Source organism: Gadus macrocephalus, chromosome 15 (genome assembly GCF_031168955.1).
Source record: "Gadus macrocephalus chromosome 15, ASM3116895v1".
NCBI lineage: Eukaryota > Metazoa > Chordata > Actinopteri > Gadiformes > Gadidae > Gadus > Gadus macrocephalus.
Window position 1 is genome coordinate 1312488 of NC_082396.1, and position 17000 is coordinate 1329487.

At 46.4% G+C, this 17000-nt stretch overlaps 2 protein-coding genes and 1 long non-coding RNA gene across 5 annotated transcripts in view; 1 reads left to right on the plus strand and 2 right to left on the minus strand.

The window, feature by feature from the left end:
• Nucleotides 1-108: 108 nt before the first annotated feature.
• On the minus strand, nucleotides 109-3118 carry pcbd1 (pterin-4 alpha-carbinolamine dehydratase/dimerization cofactor of hepatocyte nuclear factor 1 alpha). 2 transcript variants are annotated; one of them, XM_060072440.1, is made up of 4 exons: nucleotides 2874-3118; nucleotides 1635-1858; nucleotides 1404-1484; nucleotides 109-556 (listed from the first exon to the last, which is right to left on the minus strand). In XM_060072440.1, the coding sequence occupies exons 1-4, from the start codon at nucleotides 2971-2973 to the stop codon at nucleotides 464-466; spliced, it is 498 nt and encodes a 165-aa protein (XP_059928423.1). In that variant the 5' UTR covers nucleotides 2974-3118; the 3' UTR covers nucleotides 109-463. The 2 variants fall into 2 exon arrangements, with proteins under 2 accessions (XP_059928423.1, XP_059928424.1); XM_060072441.1 differs by having other exon boundaries at nucleotides 1635-1766; nucleotides 2874-3010.
• LOC132472715 (uncharacterized) lies at nucleotides 1058-1397 on the minus strand. Its single transcript, XR_009529160.1, has 2 exons — nucleotides 1239-1397; nucleotides 1058-1195 (listed from the first exon to the last, which is right to left on the minus strand). It is a non-coding gene; the product is annotated as an uncharacterized LOC132472715 (long non-coding RNA).
• A 208-nt stretch (nucleotides 3119-3326) lies between the features above and the next one.
• LOC132472713 (heparan-alpha-glucosaminide N-acetyltransferase-like) overlaps nucleotides 3327-17000 on the plus strand; it is a 14989-nt gene continuing 1315 nt past the window's right edge. The window contains exons 1-10 of one of the 2 annotated variants that reach the window (XM_060072438.1): nucleotides 3327-4300; nucleotides 4742-4836; nucleotides 4936-5051; nucleotides 6176-6297; nucleotides 8557-8626; nucleotides 8714-8780; nucleotides 10297-10379; nucleotides 13628-13704; nucleotides 14381-14411; nucleotides 15208-15368. In XM_060072438.1, the coding sequence (XP_059928421.1) occupies nucleotides 4219-4300; nucleotides 4742-4836; nucleotides 4936-5051; nucleotides 6176-6297; nucleotides 8557-8626; nucleotides 8714-8780; nucleotides 10297-10379; nucleotides 13628-13704; nucleotides 14381-14411; nucleotides 15208-15368 (904 nt within the window). In that variant the 5' untranslated portion in view covers nucleotides 3327-4218. The remainder of the gene's footprint in view (nucleotides 4301-4741; nucleotides 4837-4935; nucleotides 5052-6175; nucleotides 6298-8556; nucleotides 8627-8713; nucleotides 8781-10296; nucleotides 10380-13627; nucleotides 13705-14380; nucleotides 14412-15207; nucleotides 15369-17000) is intronic. The other variant, XM_060072439.1, reaches the window with a different exon arrangement.

Below are 17000 nucleotides of genomic sequence, written 5' to 3' on the forward strand. Positions count from 1 at the left end.
TTGATTAATTTCTGCTGCAGTGAAACAATATCTGAAACTCCAAAATGAAGGGGTTGGTAATGACTAAAAGGTTAATAATATATTTATGATACATGTATGACTTAAATATTTTGGAAAAAAACCTTTATTTCAGCACTTTAACATTTTTGAACAAATACAGACAGATGGAAAGGCACATGTTTTACATAAAAACAATTGACTTGTGCCTAAGCAAAGAAATGCTTAGACAAGGTCTACTTAATTGATCCCAGATGGGACAGTCGGGTTATAACACCAGTAACATCCTGTGAGTAATCCTGTATGTAATCCTTTATTCATTCTCTCATAATCTTCCTTTATATACACTCAGACACTCTCACCAGTACACAACACCGTTTCAGTCACTGCAGGCTTTTGGTTTAGGTTTTTTCTGAACTGGAATGACGACAGGAAACTGTTTTTTTTTTAGGGTTTCAGCTGTCGCTCACATGAGGGACGCCTGGTCGACGAAGGTGGCCAGCGTGATGTCCCTCTGGGACAGACCCCCACACTCGTGGGTGCTGAGTGTGATCTGAACCTGTTGAGAGAGCGGTTGGACCGGTTATGGCGCTGAAATGAATCCTCGCCACAGGTAAACACGACTCATCATAGGCCTGTCGTGGTCGCGTGGCGTCGGCTGATTCAACCCTTACTACCATGTACTTTTATCCAAAGCGACCGTAAGTTCAGATGTTACAAAAGCGCAGGAAGGGGTTAGCCATCTCGCTCAGGAATGGCCACATCCCACCTCCAGGTGGGATGTGGCTGGGGGCATCGGACTCCAGACCCTTCAGGGTGGGAGTCGATCCGCCTAACCACTGCAGTTACGGTGTGTTCCAGATGCCTCGGACACCAGCCTTCCGAGTTGCAAGTGGGGAAACCTCCCAGCTTTCTTGCGGCATTTCACGGAGGCACCCCCCCCCTTTTGGTCGGGCCCCCTCGGAATTCTGAGAGTACACCGAGTTCAGTGACGACGCTTAACAAAAATGGCTGCGCCCGCGAAGAGATTTATTTTCTTTGTATTTGTACCATGTTGGTCATGTCGATTTTAAATGCACACTTGATTGCATTGCTACTTTATTCCGGTCACCAATTTATGCATTGCAGGTTCTTGCTGCGCGTGCAATAGAATGTAATGTGTTGTGTTGTTTGTTTTCGAGCTGGTTTGCTAAAGAGGCTAATGTAGCTAAAAACAAACAACGACTAGCCATTTTCATGACACAATCACAGAGACAAACGGGAACGCTATAAGTGCTACGAGACAGGAAATTACGTCACAAGTGCAACTCGGAAGACTGGTGACCGAGGCATCTGGATCGCACCATGATCCCACCACTCTAGCTGTAGCCCTCCTGTCGATTCACGCCGGGACCACGATGACACACCTTGTTGTAGACGTTGAACCATTCTGGGTGATGGTCCATCTTCTCCGCTTGTAGCGCCACTCTGGACATGAAGCCAAACGCCTGGGAGAAAAACAATACACCCACCAGAAAGGATTACCGTCAAACACTGCCCTCGTACAAGTCAAGACAGGATAGGCTTAATGGGTACTGGATTAAAAAATCACAAAACGGAGACACAGGTTGAACCAAGGGCACAAAGTCAACCCAAACCTGATTGAAGTCTTTAAAGATGAACTCCTTGTAGATGGCGTCCCTCGTTCCGGCCTCCACCCACTGGGCGTTGCGGAGGAGCGGGAGGAGGTGGGCTCTCTCCTCCTCCGTCAGCGTCTGGATCTTACCCGCCTGGAAGCACGCGGGGAACACCGGGCGGGCGTTGGGGAAAGAAGGGGGCCGTTTCATGAGCACAGGCTGTGATTGGTTGCAGCGAAGCCCATCTGGAAACGATAACAAACTGCATTCTTTGAAGCGTGTGCGTGTGCGTGTGTGAGAGAGAGAAAAATTCATAATCCTACCTCATGACCTGGCATTAGCATGGCACATGATTTTTATAAACTCAGGACTGCTTATTTGACCCTCACGTCGTCCCTGTGTGTGTGTGTGTGTGTGTGTGTGTGTGTGTGTGTGTGTGTGTGTGTGTGTGTGTGTGTGTGTGTGTGTGTGTGTGTGTGTGTGTGTGTGTGTGTGTGTGTGTGTTCTGACAGCCTTACTGTGAGTCTGACTGTACAAACTATTTCTACAATTCATTCACATTTCCTAAACGGACACAGGAGCCTGCTAGCTGCTCATCTGCGCATATTATTGCACAATCACGTTGTGTACTCTACCAAACAGAACAGAGACCCAAAGCAGATGTCACAACCCAGGGCTGGCCCCCTGCCCCGATAACGAGCAGTGACATCATCAACAGGTATCATGGCAACCGTCTAATCTGGAGTATCTGTCAAGCTTAACAGAATTAGCCAGTGGCGTGGACGGACAATAGGGAGCTCGCGCTGACCTCTCGTCCTTTTAAACTCGCACACTATGGCTCCACATATTTGTTTTTTTAATAGAAATAGAACAAAACTGAACACTCCATGGAAAAACCTAATAATGGATCTACATCTAAATTATTATTTTATAATTAGAACATGATGTTTATGAATATATCTTGTGCCTTAACGTTACACTAGATATTATGCTGAATCTGTTTTGAAGCTTTAATATACAGTATACGATTGCAAAATGTAATGGTTGCATTAACCGTGATTGATTGCATTGCATTATCCGCGATGGTTATCAGTCTGCAATAAAACATTATCTAGTGATGAGCCCTCCTGTTTGACAACATGACAAACACTATTCAACAGGTGTGTGCACCTGGATGTCTGCGTGCGTGTGTCCGTGTGTGTGTGGAGGCAGTGACATCCTGTAAGCCAGCACGGTGTAATCGGTAGATGTTGTACTCACCATGTTTTCTGCTTGGTCTGTTGAAGAGTGAGAGAATTGTAGGAGCTTCGGATCCGCGGGCTGAAGCTGAATCTGCGGCGGAGAGCTTGGCACAGTTCATTCAAAGCAGGGGGCCGTAGTCGATCCTGAGTTGCCCGTCGAGAAGCCTGAACAAAAACTCGCTACTGCCACATTGGATTCATACGGTCTATGATTCAGAGGATATTATAGCTGCCAAGCACTGGCAATGCACGACAAAGGCTGCTGTCAACATAAATAAGTAAATTGTATCGAGTTACACATGCTGGTCTACGACACGTCACACGTGTGTGGCGAGCCTATGTAAACAGAAAGCGAGAAAAGCGTGTGTTTGCTCTCCTCCTGTGAGCTTTTTAATGATGTGGCGGTAACAGCTATTATTTCTAGTTGTATGGGAGGTGTCCATTTATTGAACATATTTTGAATGACAACCAGGTTGTACAATGTTGTGTTGATTAGCCATTAAAAGCCATTTCGCAATCTACCATCCAGTGACATCATGGACCTATAAATAAAGAGTGACCCATGTGGGAGGGTCCATCCAGATGCATGACGGATAAATCAGCTAGTTTCTTTATAGGTGCATGGTTACAACCAACTGGGTAGTCTGCTAGGATGTTCAACTATCATACATCTGGGTGGACACTCCCACGTGTGATGTCACTAGAGGGTACAGTGTCAAATGGCTTGTAATGCCTAACCAACGTCACGTCTGGTGGTCAAAGAGGGGACCTCCTTGTAAAAGCTATTTTGAACGGGTAATGATCTACCTCTGTTAGTTGAAGAGATGATCACAGGCAGAGATCCTGCTGGGAAACCCGCCGGGGTAACGTCTGGGTAAACAAGGAAATGAGGGAAAGTGCGCTCCAGTGCGTTCATGAAGATATCTTATTGATGCGTGGAAACCAAGAAAACAGTCGAGGAAGTTCATGTGGGACTTCAGAGAGTCGCACGGGTCATTTCTCCTCCGGAATGACAGTGCTTGATGGAGCCAGTGATTTCCATCAATATGTTTAAGGCACTATACACACAGTGTGTGTCTTGATATAACTTCTTGATTCACACCGATTTGTTTTCCTGGACCTATTTGATATGTGTGTGTTAAACGGCCCTTCTTAATCATCTTCATACACTTACCATAATTGCTTGCATGATAGTGGATTAGATATTTTAGATGTTGGAATTGACCGTAGAGATAGTGATCAACACCCATCACTTTATATACAGGCATGTTGCCCTTTGGACAGGTTTTATACCAGTTCAGTGACACCGTCATAAAGATGAACAGTCAAAGTTTAGGTTGGATTGTTTTGAACTGTTAAGCAAAATGGAGCCTGGCGTAGTTCTACAGGCGATTCTTCCTGTGTGTCTCCTAATATCTGGTATTCATGGGGGACAATTGCACACAGGTGAGTAGCCTATACTGTAGGAGTAAAGACCCATTTTAGATGTCGGGAACATTCATGATTTCTATGTAAGAAAAATAAATTCAACATGGCATGTTCTGAACTAGCTTGAGGTCTATGCATCCGAGATCATTTTGAATTGTCTTAGAATACAAATATAATTTTGTTGGGGGATTTCTGCTGTCAGACACATCATTGATTGGGTCTTAAATTCCTTATATCCATTTAAATTAATATAAACGCAAAAAATAAAGTCATAAAATGACTAATTCAGTGGCTCTGGCTGTCAAATGATCTTTCAGTAAGCCATTAAAGTCTGATTTGACTGATCTATGATGGATGGTGCAGATGGAAGATTGATTAGGCCGTTATACACAGCAGGCCTGTACCATCCTTAAGCAATTGGTAAATTAGTACTAATTAGTATGAATATAATAACTCAAGGAGGAAGTCTGAAAATGGACCAGGCCTTGCTGACCTTTCATAACAGGTTCCCAGAGGGAGTAGATGTTTTCTACACCTCGGATTACTGCTACAAGGTAGTGAAACCACCATCTGGTTCTATTATTGATTTGTTCAACACAGAAATGTCCCTCTCCTCCTGTGTCCTTGTGAAACATATCTGTTTGCCCCCTCAGTGTCTTCCTCAGCCCCTGGCCAGTGTTGAAAGGAATATGTTCAATGTATCTTCTGTCATCAGTACTAAATTCACATTGAGCCTACGCGTGGACTCCAGGAATGTTTCCCTTTGCAGGTAAACATCTCTTCCCAGCGTGAAACACCGTCAGTATTTCCCATAAGCTGCTATGCAGAAACGAGGACTGCCTCGTGAATAACCCTGATAACACTCCTGTCTATCCCTACGAGGGCGCTTGTCTCAGGATGAAAGATACACTGTAGAGCCTAGAGGGGCATCCGGGTGATTACATCAGCAGTCCGCCTGGTTATTTACGGGTCCAGGGGGGCACGCCTGACCTGCTTTTTGGACCCCGGGTGAACTACTACCGCAGGGTATCGATCAACTGGCTTTTTGGGGTTAATAAGGCCTGACATTCCTCCGATATTGATGATGATGCTCGCTAAGGCTTAAAGCCTTCCGCCGTCTGACCTCCTGGAGCCTCAGAGATGGGGAGGAGGAGTGGGAGTGGGGGTGGTGGTGGGGGTGGTGGTGGTCTCAGTCATAATGAGCTGCTCGTCCGCCCGTGTGTATAAACACTGAAGACTTAACAAGACGAAGGGCAGAGCTTTCCATTTAGGGGTCACCCTCTTGAATGTGTTGTTAGGAGTCAGGTTGCTGTGTGTGTGTGCGTGCTTGTGCGCGTGTGCGTGCGTGTCTTCTCTACTGTGACCCGCTCAGAGGTTTGGTCTTGGGTTTTCTGAGATCAATGAGCAGGTCTCTAACCAGGCTGTGCAGTCATTGATTTCCTATAGGCTTTAAAAAGACACTGTGAGTGATGGCCCGTATGTCATCCCACTGTGGATCAATAGTAGCATGTAATGCATGCTTTCGCCCCTCTGGGATCTGAAACTGGAGATGGAGGGTGCAATTCTCAGATGTGACCACTAGGTGTCTCCCCTGAGCTTAATCTGCGTATGGGGAGCAAGTGGAATAGAAAAATGCTGATCTGGGCAGAAATGATGTATTTCTTTCAAAAAGTAAAATCAACATTATTTTCCCCCAAACAATGCTGAATGAATAATATCTGCATTGACCCCACGAGAAAAAAAAGAAAAAAAACATACATTTTAATGCATGCTTTTAAGGGAATACAGTTCAACTGCTGATCCATTGGAAACAGTGCAGTTTCAATAGGCAATTGTGGTTAGAGTGTCTGAAAGCCGGTCTGATTTTTTTTTTTTTTGGGGGGGGGGGGGCAGCTGGAGTCAGACATACGAAGAAGGCGGCCAATACTCTGTCTGGATCCAGCAGCAGACTGCGTCCAACACCAGCGCCATCTGCCGTCACTCAGTGGATGAAAATCCCAGGAACGCATACCTACGTGAGTAGTGCCCTGCCCAACCTTAAAATGCACCCGAGGAGAGAGATGCAGCGATCGATGGCGCGAACATGAGAACATTTACATTTATTAATCAATAGACACAGTATTGCCTTTAATCTTTCTTCAGGGAGTAGAGCGAGCCTGTGCGTCGGTGTTTGCGAGCGAGGAGACTGGAGAAGTAATTGCAATGTGGAGTATTAATTGAGTCAGCAAAACGGCGAAAGCGGGATTTGTGTCCAAGTCATTACCCTACCCTCACCCCCTGAGACATATTGCGTATGCCTAAGTAAGAGGGCCTTTTTTTTCTCAACAAAAAAAATAAAGGAGGTGGGTGGCGGGGAATAAAATAAAAGCTTTTTCCTGTTTGTTTGGAAGGCCTTGGCTCCACGCTCGCAAGGCACTGTGGGTAATACATTAGCGAGTATGGAAGGATTAGGACGTAATGGGACTTTGAAAGCGTCTCGGTCCATAATGTACACTCTACTTAACAATATTGCAGATTATGTTGTAGATCAGACTTTTAAGGCCAAGTAGCCATTATCTGGCAGATATATGGTCAGTGTGACTGCACCCCTCACTGTATGATGATCTTCCATTAGCCTTTCAGACCGGTGATTATACACACAACTCGCCAAAGGACAGGAGCGGGCCTGCGACGCTTAAGTTATGGTCCGGTCAGCAGCCCATCACATGGCCGGTGAGAGGACTGGCCCCCGCCATAGGAATTTAAAAGTTTACTTGGGCATCCTAGAATTGATTGTGCTACGAGAGCTACTCCGCTTTAATGAGGGAGGGGTGGGGTCATATGTATGAACAGCACTGTGCTATGCGTTGCATAGCATAGTGGCTCCTCCCTGGTCAGTTATCAAGTCCTGCCCATCGTTAATCACGTTAGCAGTGTATTTCTCATTAGTACCACAGACCACACAAGTCACCTGCAGCGGCCTTGATTCACTCACACATCTACTGACCACAAGTCGGTATCTCTGTATTCCGGTGTCATTGACAGACACGGAGCTAAACCGCCCTAGTGCATTTGTCCGTCGATGGTTTCGGTTCAATTAAATGAAAAAACACACACACACACACACACACACACACACACACACACACACACACACACACACACACACACACACACACACACACACACCAGTACGTATTGGTGGATGAGCTACTGGGGTCAAATCCATCGTCAGCCACCACAGCCCCTCTCTGTGTCAAGAGGTTTATGAGGTGTTTTTATGACGGGACAACAGTGGCGTCGAGATGTTCAAAAGGCGTATTTGAGGACCGCGTCTCTGATCTGAGGGGCTGTCATTGTGTCCGTTCAGCCATTCAGGTGAGGGGGGGGGCCCTCTGTTTGTTGTTCCACTACAGACAGACAGCGGGTGTTGGGTTTCTCTCCCGTCATCGCCTGGATGTGACACGCTCTGTACCGTAATGATCATCTGTTGAGTTCATAGAGGATACATCGTTCAAGTCTGTGTGACCATGAAAAATAATAAATTATATATATATATATATATATATATATATATATATATATATATATATATATATATATATATATATATAATAATCTGTTATTGTTTATTTAGGTATTGATCGATTTTTTTTATTAATTTATATGCTCTAGGCTATTTGTTCATTTTGTCTTGTTTCCGTTTTAACCGGTTTGTCTGTATTTGTCAAATCACATAATTTTCTTTCTACAAATATTCCACCGCTAAACTCGTCCCTCCTGTGGAGCTGAATTGTCCATGAACCCTCAGATTGATAATAAAAAAAGAACATAACAACAAGCCCTTATTTATGTACCGTTGCCCTCTGGCATCCCACTCTACTCCGCTCTGCCTCTTTGTGTCTCTGTTGTTACCGTGGAGCCCACCGCTCTGTTCTGGGGCCTGCAGGGCCTCCATTACCGATAATGACTGCTCTGTGATGGATTACACACAGTCCCCCATTAGACCCTCTCTCTCTGCGTGTCTTCTTGAAGGATCCCCAGTGACCGGGGCGCTGGTGCATGGGTGACGGACAGGCGTAGGGTGGTCAGGGAACAACACAAAGGGCCATCGGAGGCTTGTTGTAGCTACTGTTGTTGTTGTTGTTCTGGAGGTTGTTCTTATCGCTCCCACTTGTCCCTTGTCAGATCCAATTTTAATACAGAGGGATGGATGCAGTGCATCTCGCCCGACCGGAATAGCTAGAGTGCAATCCTACATTTATACCTCACCTTCTTTTAATTGTCTTAAACAGCTCTTCTGGTGGCTCTTCTGGTGCTGGCCGTCATCGCCCTTCTGTTCGTTCTCATACCCTACATCAACAGGTGCAGTGTGCCTCGTTATTCTCAGCCTGGGCTCATTGATCACTCTTCCAAACGACTAAGCTTTTAATTGTTATTTCCTTTGAACAGGAAGTACAACGCAACAAAGCGGATCAAGAATGCTTGTTGCCCGAGCCCGCAATGCACGGTGGACTGTGTGAGTATCCAGGCACCGTTAATACGCCCGCCCGACACAGAGAGGCATGACAGACCTTGCTTGTTGGGCTGTTTGCAAGACAACGTGGCTCCAAGATCTAATTAAATTATTTAAACCAGTGTGTATTAATTACTCTACTGGTTTAAGTGGTGTTTGTACCATTGAGAATGTTCCAGTGGACACTACAGGGGTCAGACCGCTCCAAACACAGCTCTAACCCCAGTATCCCACAGTACTCAACGTCCAAGTGTCCGATTCCATATTTTAAATGTTTATTTTGTATGATTTTCCTGATTTACGAAACCACAGTGTGAAGTAAACATGCTATGATTTTAAGAAATTCTTTCGGGGGGGGGGAGGGGGGTCCATTATTTTTGGAATCAAAAGTTGACTGCCGCGAGCCAACCATTACAACGGACTGTTTTCATTGGCCCGCCCTGGAGCCATTCGTCCCTCCGTTTGGACTCCCCAACATCAAGCCAGTTTGGCGAGAAAATAATGGAATGATTGATGGCGGTCTTAGCGGAGCCTCGGTGGACAACAGACGTACGTGGGAACGTCAGCACATCCGCGTCCGTCCACTTGTCTTGCTTAGCGAACGGGCGGGGGTGGTGGTGTGGGCGGGGGTGGTGGGGGTGGGTGGGGGTGGTGGTGGTGGGGGTGGGGGTGGGGGTGGTGGGGGTGGGGGAGTTTGGGGGGGAGGGCGCTTGTTGTATTTTTGGCGAGCATGAATAGCTCCTCTCATCCTTCCCAGCGAGCCGTCTCTGTCTCCCATATGCCGGGTGGATGGCATTCAGATCCATCATGGCGTATTAGCGGCGGTGTCTTCCTGCTCTGGGCCGGCTTTAAACGGCCTGGTGCGGAGGCCCGGCCATCCAGGCTAATCCAACTGGGAGGGCGAGAGGGCCACATTTAACTCAATCCTCCCCCCGAAAGAGAGCGAGGGAGGGCTGCGCGCTCCGCGCACCGACTGACGCAAGAGAGTGTGTGTGTGTGTGTGTGTGTGTGTGTGTGTGTGTGTGTGTGTGTGTGTGTGTGTGTGTGTGTGTGTGTGTGTGTGTGTGTGTGTGTGTGTGTGTGTGTGTGTGTGTGTGTGTGTGTGTGTGTGTGTTATATGTATCTATACATATTTGTGTATATATATTTGTGTGGATAATTATTTGCGTGTATGTATATATATATCTTTATATAATGATATAGATATATATATACACGCAAATAAATATCCACACAAATATATATATCTACACAAATATATATATATAGATACACAAATATACGATAGTATTAAGTGTATGTAACGATAAAGTTTGATGTTTTTATGCACATCTTCCACACATGTCCAGCAGGTGTATGAGGTCAACATAAGACCAGACTCCACGTATAAATACTGTAATTGAGAGCCGCTGTCTTACGCTCTTTTTCCACGAGCAGTACAATAACGTCTGTGTTTGTCCCGTTCCCTGATCCTTTTCCGCACGGCGTTCCAAACGGCTCGGATGGCGTTGCCGTGCAGGAGGTCACCCCCACCCGTGAGGCCGGTGACGCGGACGCTAAGCCGAAGCAGACACGCCTGCGCTCGCTGGACACCTTCCGAGGGTACGTGCGCCCGCCCTTCGACCCCTCCGCCGCGGGTCGGTCTGCCGCCACATGCTCTGGCGCTGGCTCACGTTTCATCTTCCTGTCCGTGTCCGTCTGAGGGACGCATGAGTGGGACCAGGCCCTCCCCCCCCACTATAATGAATAATTACAGGGGTCACCGTCTGGCCACATGTTCCCCCCCCCCAGCGCTGGCTCTGAAGGGGACGGCTCTGGGCTACGGTTTGGCGATATGGCCGGGCCCCGGCTCTGGAACAGCGTGTTACTGTTGGACAGGACTGATGCATGTGATTGAATCTGGGCTCCCTCTGCTAGACTTAATTGTGGCCCTGAGGGGTGGACATAGAGCACGCCTCTGGAAACAGGATGCTGGTGTGGTTTTGACCTACCCCCCCCTCGCCAAATAATTGATGTCATAATATCGTCAACATATCAGCACACATCCTCACGGCCCCGTAGATCTTCAGCCGAGAGAGAGAGAGAGAGAGAGAGAGAGAGAGAGAGAGAGAGAGAGAGAGAGAGAGAGAGAGAGAGAGAGAGAGAGAGAGAGAGAGAGAGAGAGAGAGAGAGAGAGAGAGAGAGAGAGAGAGAGAGAGAGAGAGAGAGAGAGAGAGAGAGAGAGGAAATCCAAGAGGCACACCGCTGATGTTCATCTGCCGATTGGCATCACATCCGCTCGTGTCCTTCCTTTGGACTGAACTCGACCACAGGTTGCCATATGCTCGCTATATGAGGGGGATTTGATACCTTCATTGTCGTAGCCTAAACAACGGCACGCTCAAAGAATCAACAAAAGAGCGAGCGAATCAGTTCCAAATGTGTTGACCTACGGTTTAAGGTGTGCTGGTTTGTCACTGGAGATCTGTTAAATCTGATTACACCCCCAGCATGTCAACCTAGGGTCACAAAAACCTGTAACAAATTGCAGCCTCTATTGAGTTACCAGTGTTGCTGGTAAACATCCTAACACGCTGACGCACTCAATCAAAACCATGACTCAGGCTCTTTAATGTGGTGTCACCGGTAGCCCGGTGACTTATGATCCATATCCCTGATCAGCAGCGGCAGAAGCATCACTCAGAGACTGGGTTCTGCCAGCGTTGCTGATGGCAAAAGTATTTTTTTTTTCTTCCTTCTTGTAAACTGAAAGGTTTGTGTTGGGGCTTTTTTCCCCCGGGTCATTCCATCCATTCCTCGCTCAGACGGGATATTTATCACGGACAGACTTTGTTTTATGTTTAATTTTTCTAAAAGGATTTGCGTTTTAATCTGCCACCGCAGTGCCGAAACCACAGCAAGCCAAGTTTCCCGACTTGCAGAGAATTAGCTCAAAACCAGAGGGGTAACACCTTGCCAGTTCCATCACATAGCACCGCATTTAGAGGAGATCCATTAGCCGGGGACGTCCAATATGGTTTACAGAAATAAGACCGAAATATACAGCTTTCCCTTTCCACTCAAGTATTTATCATACTTTCGGGGAGTTTGTTCCTATCCTTCATGTAGCCCGCAGCAGTCCCGTCAATCTGAAACTCAATACTTAGCAGTAACAGAGTGTGACGATCCATTCGCCGCGGTCAAATGTACTGTGCTGATTTTCCTAATTGGGATCGCATGCAGCTCAATGAGTATGCCTCAGAACGGTAGCCAGTTGTTATTAGCGTAAGACACGTCAGTTATCTGACGGATATAAACAATGGACATCGACCAGGGACGGCCAAAAGTGATGGAATGATCTGTCATCCAGCCCAGATCTTTGAAAAGATAAATTATTCAACACTTTTCCATTATGGCCCACACACCTGGAAAACTATTTCATGGGCCCTGCAGTCATTTGTGCATATTTATTTTTTAGTAAAGATTTCTTCACATATAGCTTTGAAAGAGAAATCTGAACCCAAATTCCAGCCGGATAAGATCATAATTCTTCCCTTAAATTGAATGTCCAGACGGTGTGGGTTGTGGCGCCTGCCAGGAGTATAATCTGCTTAATACGGGGCTCATAAAGACCTGAGCCTCTCCCGTCAGACACCTAAAGGGTTCTCATTTAAAGATGGTCAAATAAAGCCATGTTATGGCAGCGATTTACATCAAGTCTCATCTGGATAAAAACTCAACCCTTGTTTTTGTCTCTACGGTGACTAATGGATGTATTTAACCAAATCAAAATGTGCCCATGCAAAGTGTGTGTGTGTGTGTGTGTGTGTGTGTGTGTGTGTGTGTGTGTGTGTGTGTGTGTGTGTGTGTGTGTGTGTGTGTGTGTGTGTGTGTGTGTGTGTGTGTGTGTGTGTGTGTGTGTGTATGCACACAGGGTTTAGCAGACTTTAATAGCCCTTTTGAGATGATAGAGGTCGATTACAATCTTGAATCAGCAGGTTAGGGCTAAAAGGAGCCGTAATGGCCTGGTGAACCTCTCAATTCAATTTTGCACGGAAGTACCAGGGAATGCAGCGGTAGATACACTGCGCCTTATCGGACCTAATCCCTCTCCTTCCTTGGGGGAACCTGTCTCAATCTGTTTATGGTTTATTTATTCCCAACCTTATTTCATTAAAAATCGCATAAATCTGAAAGCATAAACGTTGAGCTTCACAGATGATGAAATGGTGGGTTGAACCGGCGCCAGGAACAAACCTCGGTTCGGTGGTTAAAGTGTGCGTGGGGGTGGGGCGCTGGGGGTGGGGGGGGGGGGAGAGGCTGTGCTCCGATGGACCTTTAATGATCTTACACATACAACGCGCTCCATGTTAGTGTGCGGGGGTAACACGGGCCGGCGACTCCCCTGACACGCAACGCAAACAACGCCCGCTCATGCTTGTTGTTCCAGCGTGCCACTCCATCACGCGTGCGCCGGTCGGACGGAACAGCTCCTGGCTAAAGTCTGAAAGTTTAAGTGTATCATATAAGCGCCGAACCCCGGAGTCAGCACTTCTGCCGCTGCTTGAGGAGATGCAGAGGGCGGCCGTTCATTTCCTGAGTGATCCATAATGCTTAGATTGCATTACCGTGCGTTGCATTCGGAGGGGTGACAGAAATGGAAAGAAAATAATCCGGCTCTCCTGAAGGGTAATTCATAACCGGTCATCGAATCCATACGAAACGGAGACCCGGCAATGAGGAAAACAGTAATGGCGATAGCGTTTCCGATTCAAAAGCTCCTCTGAATAAATGTGTCGTATATTCCATAACATTTTGATTTGATGTTGACGTATTTACTTCATCGTTCCCCTTGTAATCCTCTGCCTCAGGTTCTCTCTGACAGTGATGGTGTTTGTGAACTACGGTGGAGGTGGATACTGGTTCATGGAACACGCGCCGTGGAATGGTTAAGTACCCAAGACGTCTTACTACATCAAGGGCTACAAATGACAAAAGTATGGCTGTGATACGCCTGTGTCATGCAATCCATGTCCTAAGGCTTACAAAAACATCTCCAAACAGTTTGCTTCTCATTGGCCTGGACTTCAAATCTCATTAGATGAAAGGAAATGTGATAATTGACCTGGACGTCCCAGATCTGTCTTGCTTCATGAAGGATGGGTCGTCACAATATATCACACATAAAGATACCTTTCACATGTCTTGAGTGTTTGCATGCTTCTTTCCATTTATTGTGATCAAAGAAATGTCATTGTATTCATCATTTGTCACTCATGGCCAACTGCAGCAGAGATCCATGATCGTCATAACGGATGAGGAGAGGATGAGGAGGAGCAGGAGGGGGCTGTGTTATTGGAGTGACACTCAGGGAATGAGCAGTTCCCCTAATATGTAGAGATGAGCCAAATGTCCACTCTATGATCGCCTCTTAGTCCAGCTGCAGATCTGTATCGATTTCAGTGGAAATTGGATTAATCTTTTCAGATCATAACCAGGGCAGTAAGAATGGTTGAATACATCACACATCCAGAATGTCTTTCATTCACTGAGCCAGAGGAGAGCCGAACGGACGACTCATTCTGTGAGCTCATTCCTGCTTTTGTTTGTTGGTTTGTTTACAGGTCTCACTGTGGCTGACCTGGTCATGCCATGGTGAGTGACAGACTCCTTCTACATTGGGTTCAACATAACCCCTCAAATCATTACATGTAATCAGACATTTAAAATTGAGATTATTATTCAGTATCCACCAGATATTTGACAAACACGGCCAAATGTGACCCAACAGCCTAAATGAGACGATCAGGGTTCTTCTCTTGGGCAGACTGGATGAAATCATTATATTGTGATTAGCAGACGGGGTCTGCACCTGATGTCTGGGGAGGAAGGAGTCTGGGTGTAGCTCATTGGCTCAGCTCCTGCTTCCTGTATGTCCGTCCGTCCTTCCATGCAGAGATAATCCTGCCCAATTTACATAGACATTCACGAAATCCCATGTAGTAAATAATTGATTGTGATTTGAGCATGCCTACTGGCGCAGCAACAAGACCCTCATTAACCTTCATGGAGGCGAATCAAGTTACAATTTAAGTTCCCCGGGGCTTGAAGGTATCGCCTGATTCCTGTAGGCACCGTAGACTAAATAGTCATGCTAACGTATAAACACAAAGCATTCACGATGCATTAACAAAGCCAGTCGTATTGAAACCTTTTGATAGGGCGGCAGTAGCTGAGGCGGTAGATTGGATTCAATCGTAACCAAAAGTGTCGAGGTGTCCCTGAGCGAGACGCCTCACCCTGACTGTTCCTGACGAGCTGGCTGTCGCCCCGCGTGGTCGACTCCGCCGTCGGCGTGTGAACGTGTTCATGAATGGTTGTAAGTCGCTTTGGATGAAAGCGTCGGCCAAATCCACTTAACGTAAATGTAAATGTTGATGCTTTCCACCAGGTTTGTGTTCATCATCGGCACGTCGGTGGTGTTGGCCTTTCGGTCCATGCGGCGGAAAGGCGTGAGTCGCGTGCAACTCTTGCGCAAACTCACCTGGAGGACGGCAGTCCTGATGCTGCTGGGCTTCTGCTTCCTCAACTACTCTCCCAAAGACGGGCCACGTAGGTGTAACCACGCTCAGGGGGGGGGGGGCTTGATGTGGACCCTCTTATGAATCACCACGTCATCATCACTCCAAGCCACCTTCATCACTGTTTGGCTCAAACTTTCGGTGACTGTTGAATGTTTAAACTGTACAGCCCTCGTGTCACACGAGGGCTGAAAGTTTGAGCCAAGTTGCAAAAATAGTCCAATGTTTGGGGGAGAGGAACAGACTGGCGATGGCCGTTCCGTATTGGCCTGGCAACAACACGTGATAAGTAGGAGATGCTGCATGGTCCAAATGGGCCAGTTCTTCTCTGAAATAATGTGCTATGATGTTGATCTCGAGTGTCTAAATCTTTTCACCCTCAAACTGGTAACCTCACTTCCCTTTATCTGATCTTATCAAAGAAATCGGGCATTACAAATATGCCATTACAAATCGGCCGTTCAGCCAAATTCAGTTGTTACCGCGAGAAAGACCATTTGTTGTTTAGGCTTAATGATCTGCTGCCTGAAACTATTCTATTGAATCCGATCTATTGGTTCCCAGAAAAAGAGCACATTAATGTAGTTGGGCTAAGCTCTCCAGCCTTTAGTGTCTGACAACACCATTATAGGGTGGAGCTGTGAGAAAATCCTAGAGATTTACGTCTCTACCTCAGGGGATGCCTTTGTTGCCTTTAACACATTAGCCAGCGTGGACACTAATGGACCTTCCTGGTTTAACAGGGTTAACAAAAATATTGTTATTGTGTTTGTAGTCACAACTCTAGTGTCGAGGGACATTTAACGGAGGCGGATTGGGCCAGAAAACCAACCTCTCTGGTAATGGACAATCACAAACAGATAACGTTACACGCTTCAATCTGCAGTCTCTACAGAGGTCAGTGTTGCTCACAATAGTGCCGTGACTTTGACTATAAATGGGGACTCCGCCCTCTGTCTCCAAGGGTGTTCACATCTAATAAGAGAATGGAATCATGCAGCTCCATGTTTTAAATCAGAGATGACCCCGAAAGCCGACTTAACCTTTGACCTCCTCTGAGTGATGCCAGGCAGGAGTTAGAACACAGTGGTGTTGTGGCCAATGTCGATTCGTTTTTTCTTACAGACGGATACAAATTCGTATCATGTGCAACTTAATGATGTGGTTGTTATGCGACGGTGTTGCTCAGCTCCTGTGTTTGACACACAAATTCTTGATGTTTTATAATGGCACTTTGAAAAAAGGTAACAGGAAGAAAATATATCAACCTATGATGAACAGTTTCAACGAAACAAAATAGTATAGTGATATAAGTGATATAAAGACAATCATACCTAGATATTCATCAAAAGCCAAAGCTTTCACCGTGAAAGCGATGATGTCAAACGTGAACTCTTCCAGGAGATTTTATTTTAAAAAAGCATGAATGATTTTCCCACAGTAGAGCCTGTGCTCATTTAAAAAAAGAATAATAACCTGTCCTAAATGGATCCAATGAGCGGAGTGACGGTGAGGGGCGATCTGTCCAATAGAGGTGTGACTCGCCCGTCTTAACAGACATGTCGTTAGTCCCTGACACGGCGTCCGTCTTCTCCTGTGAGGAGAGACAGTTCCGCCCGTTTTATTTGATTTGTCCCAATCAATGATCACGGATTACGGGGTT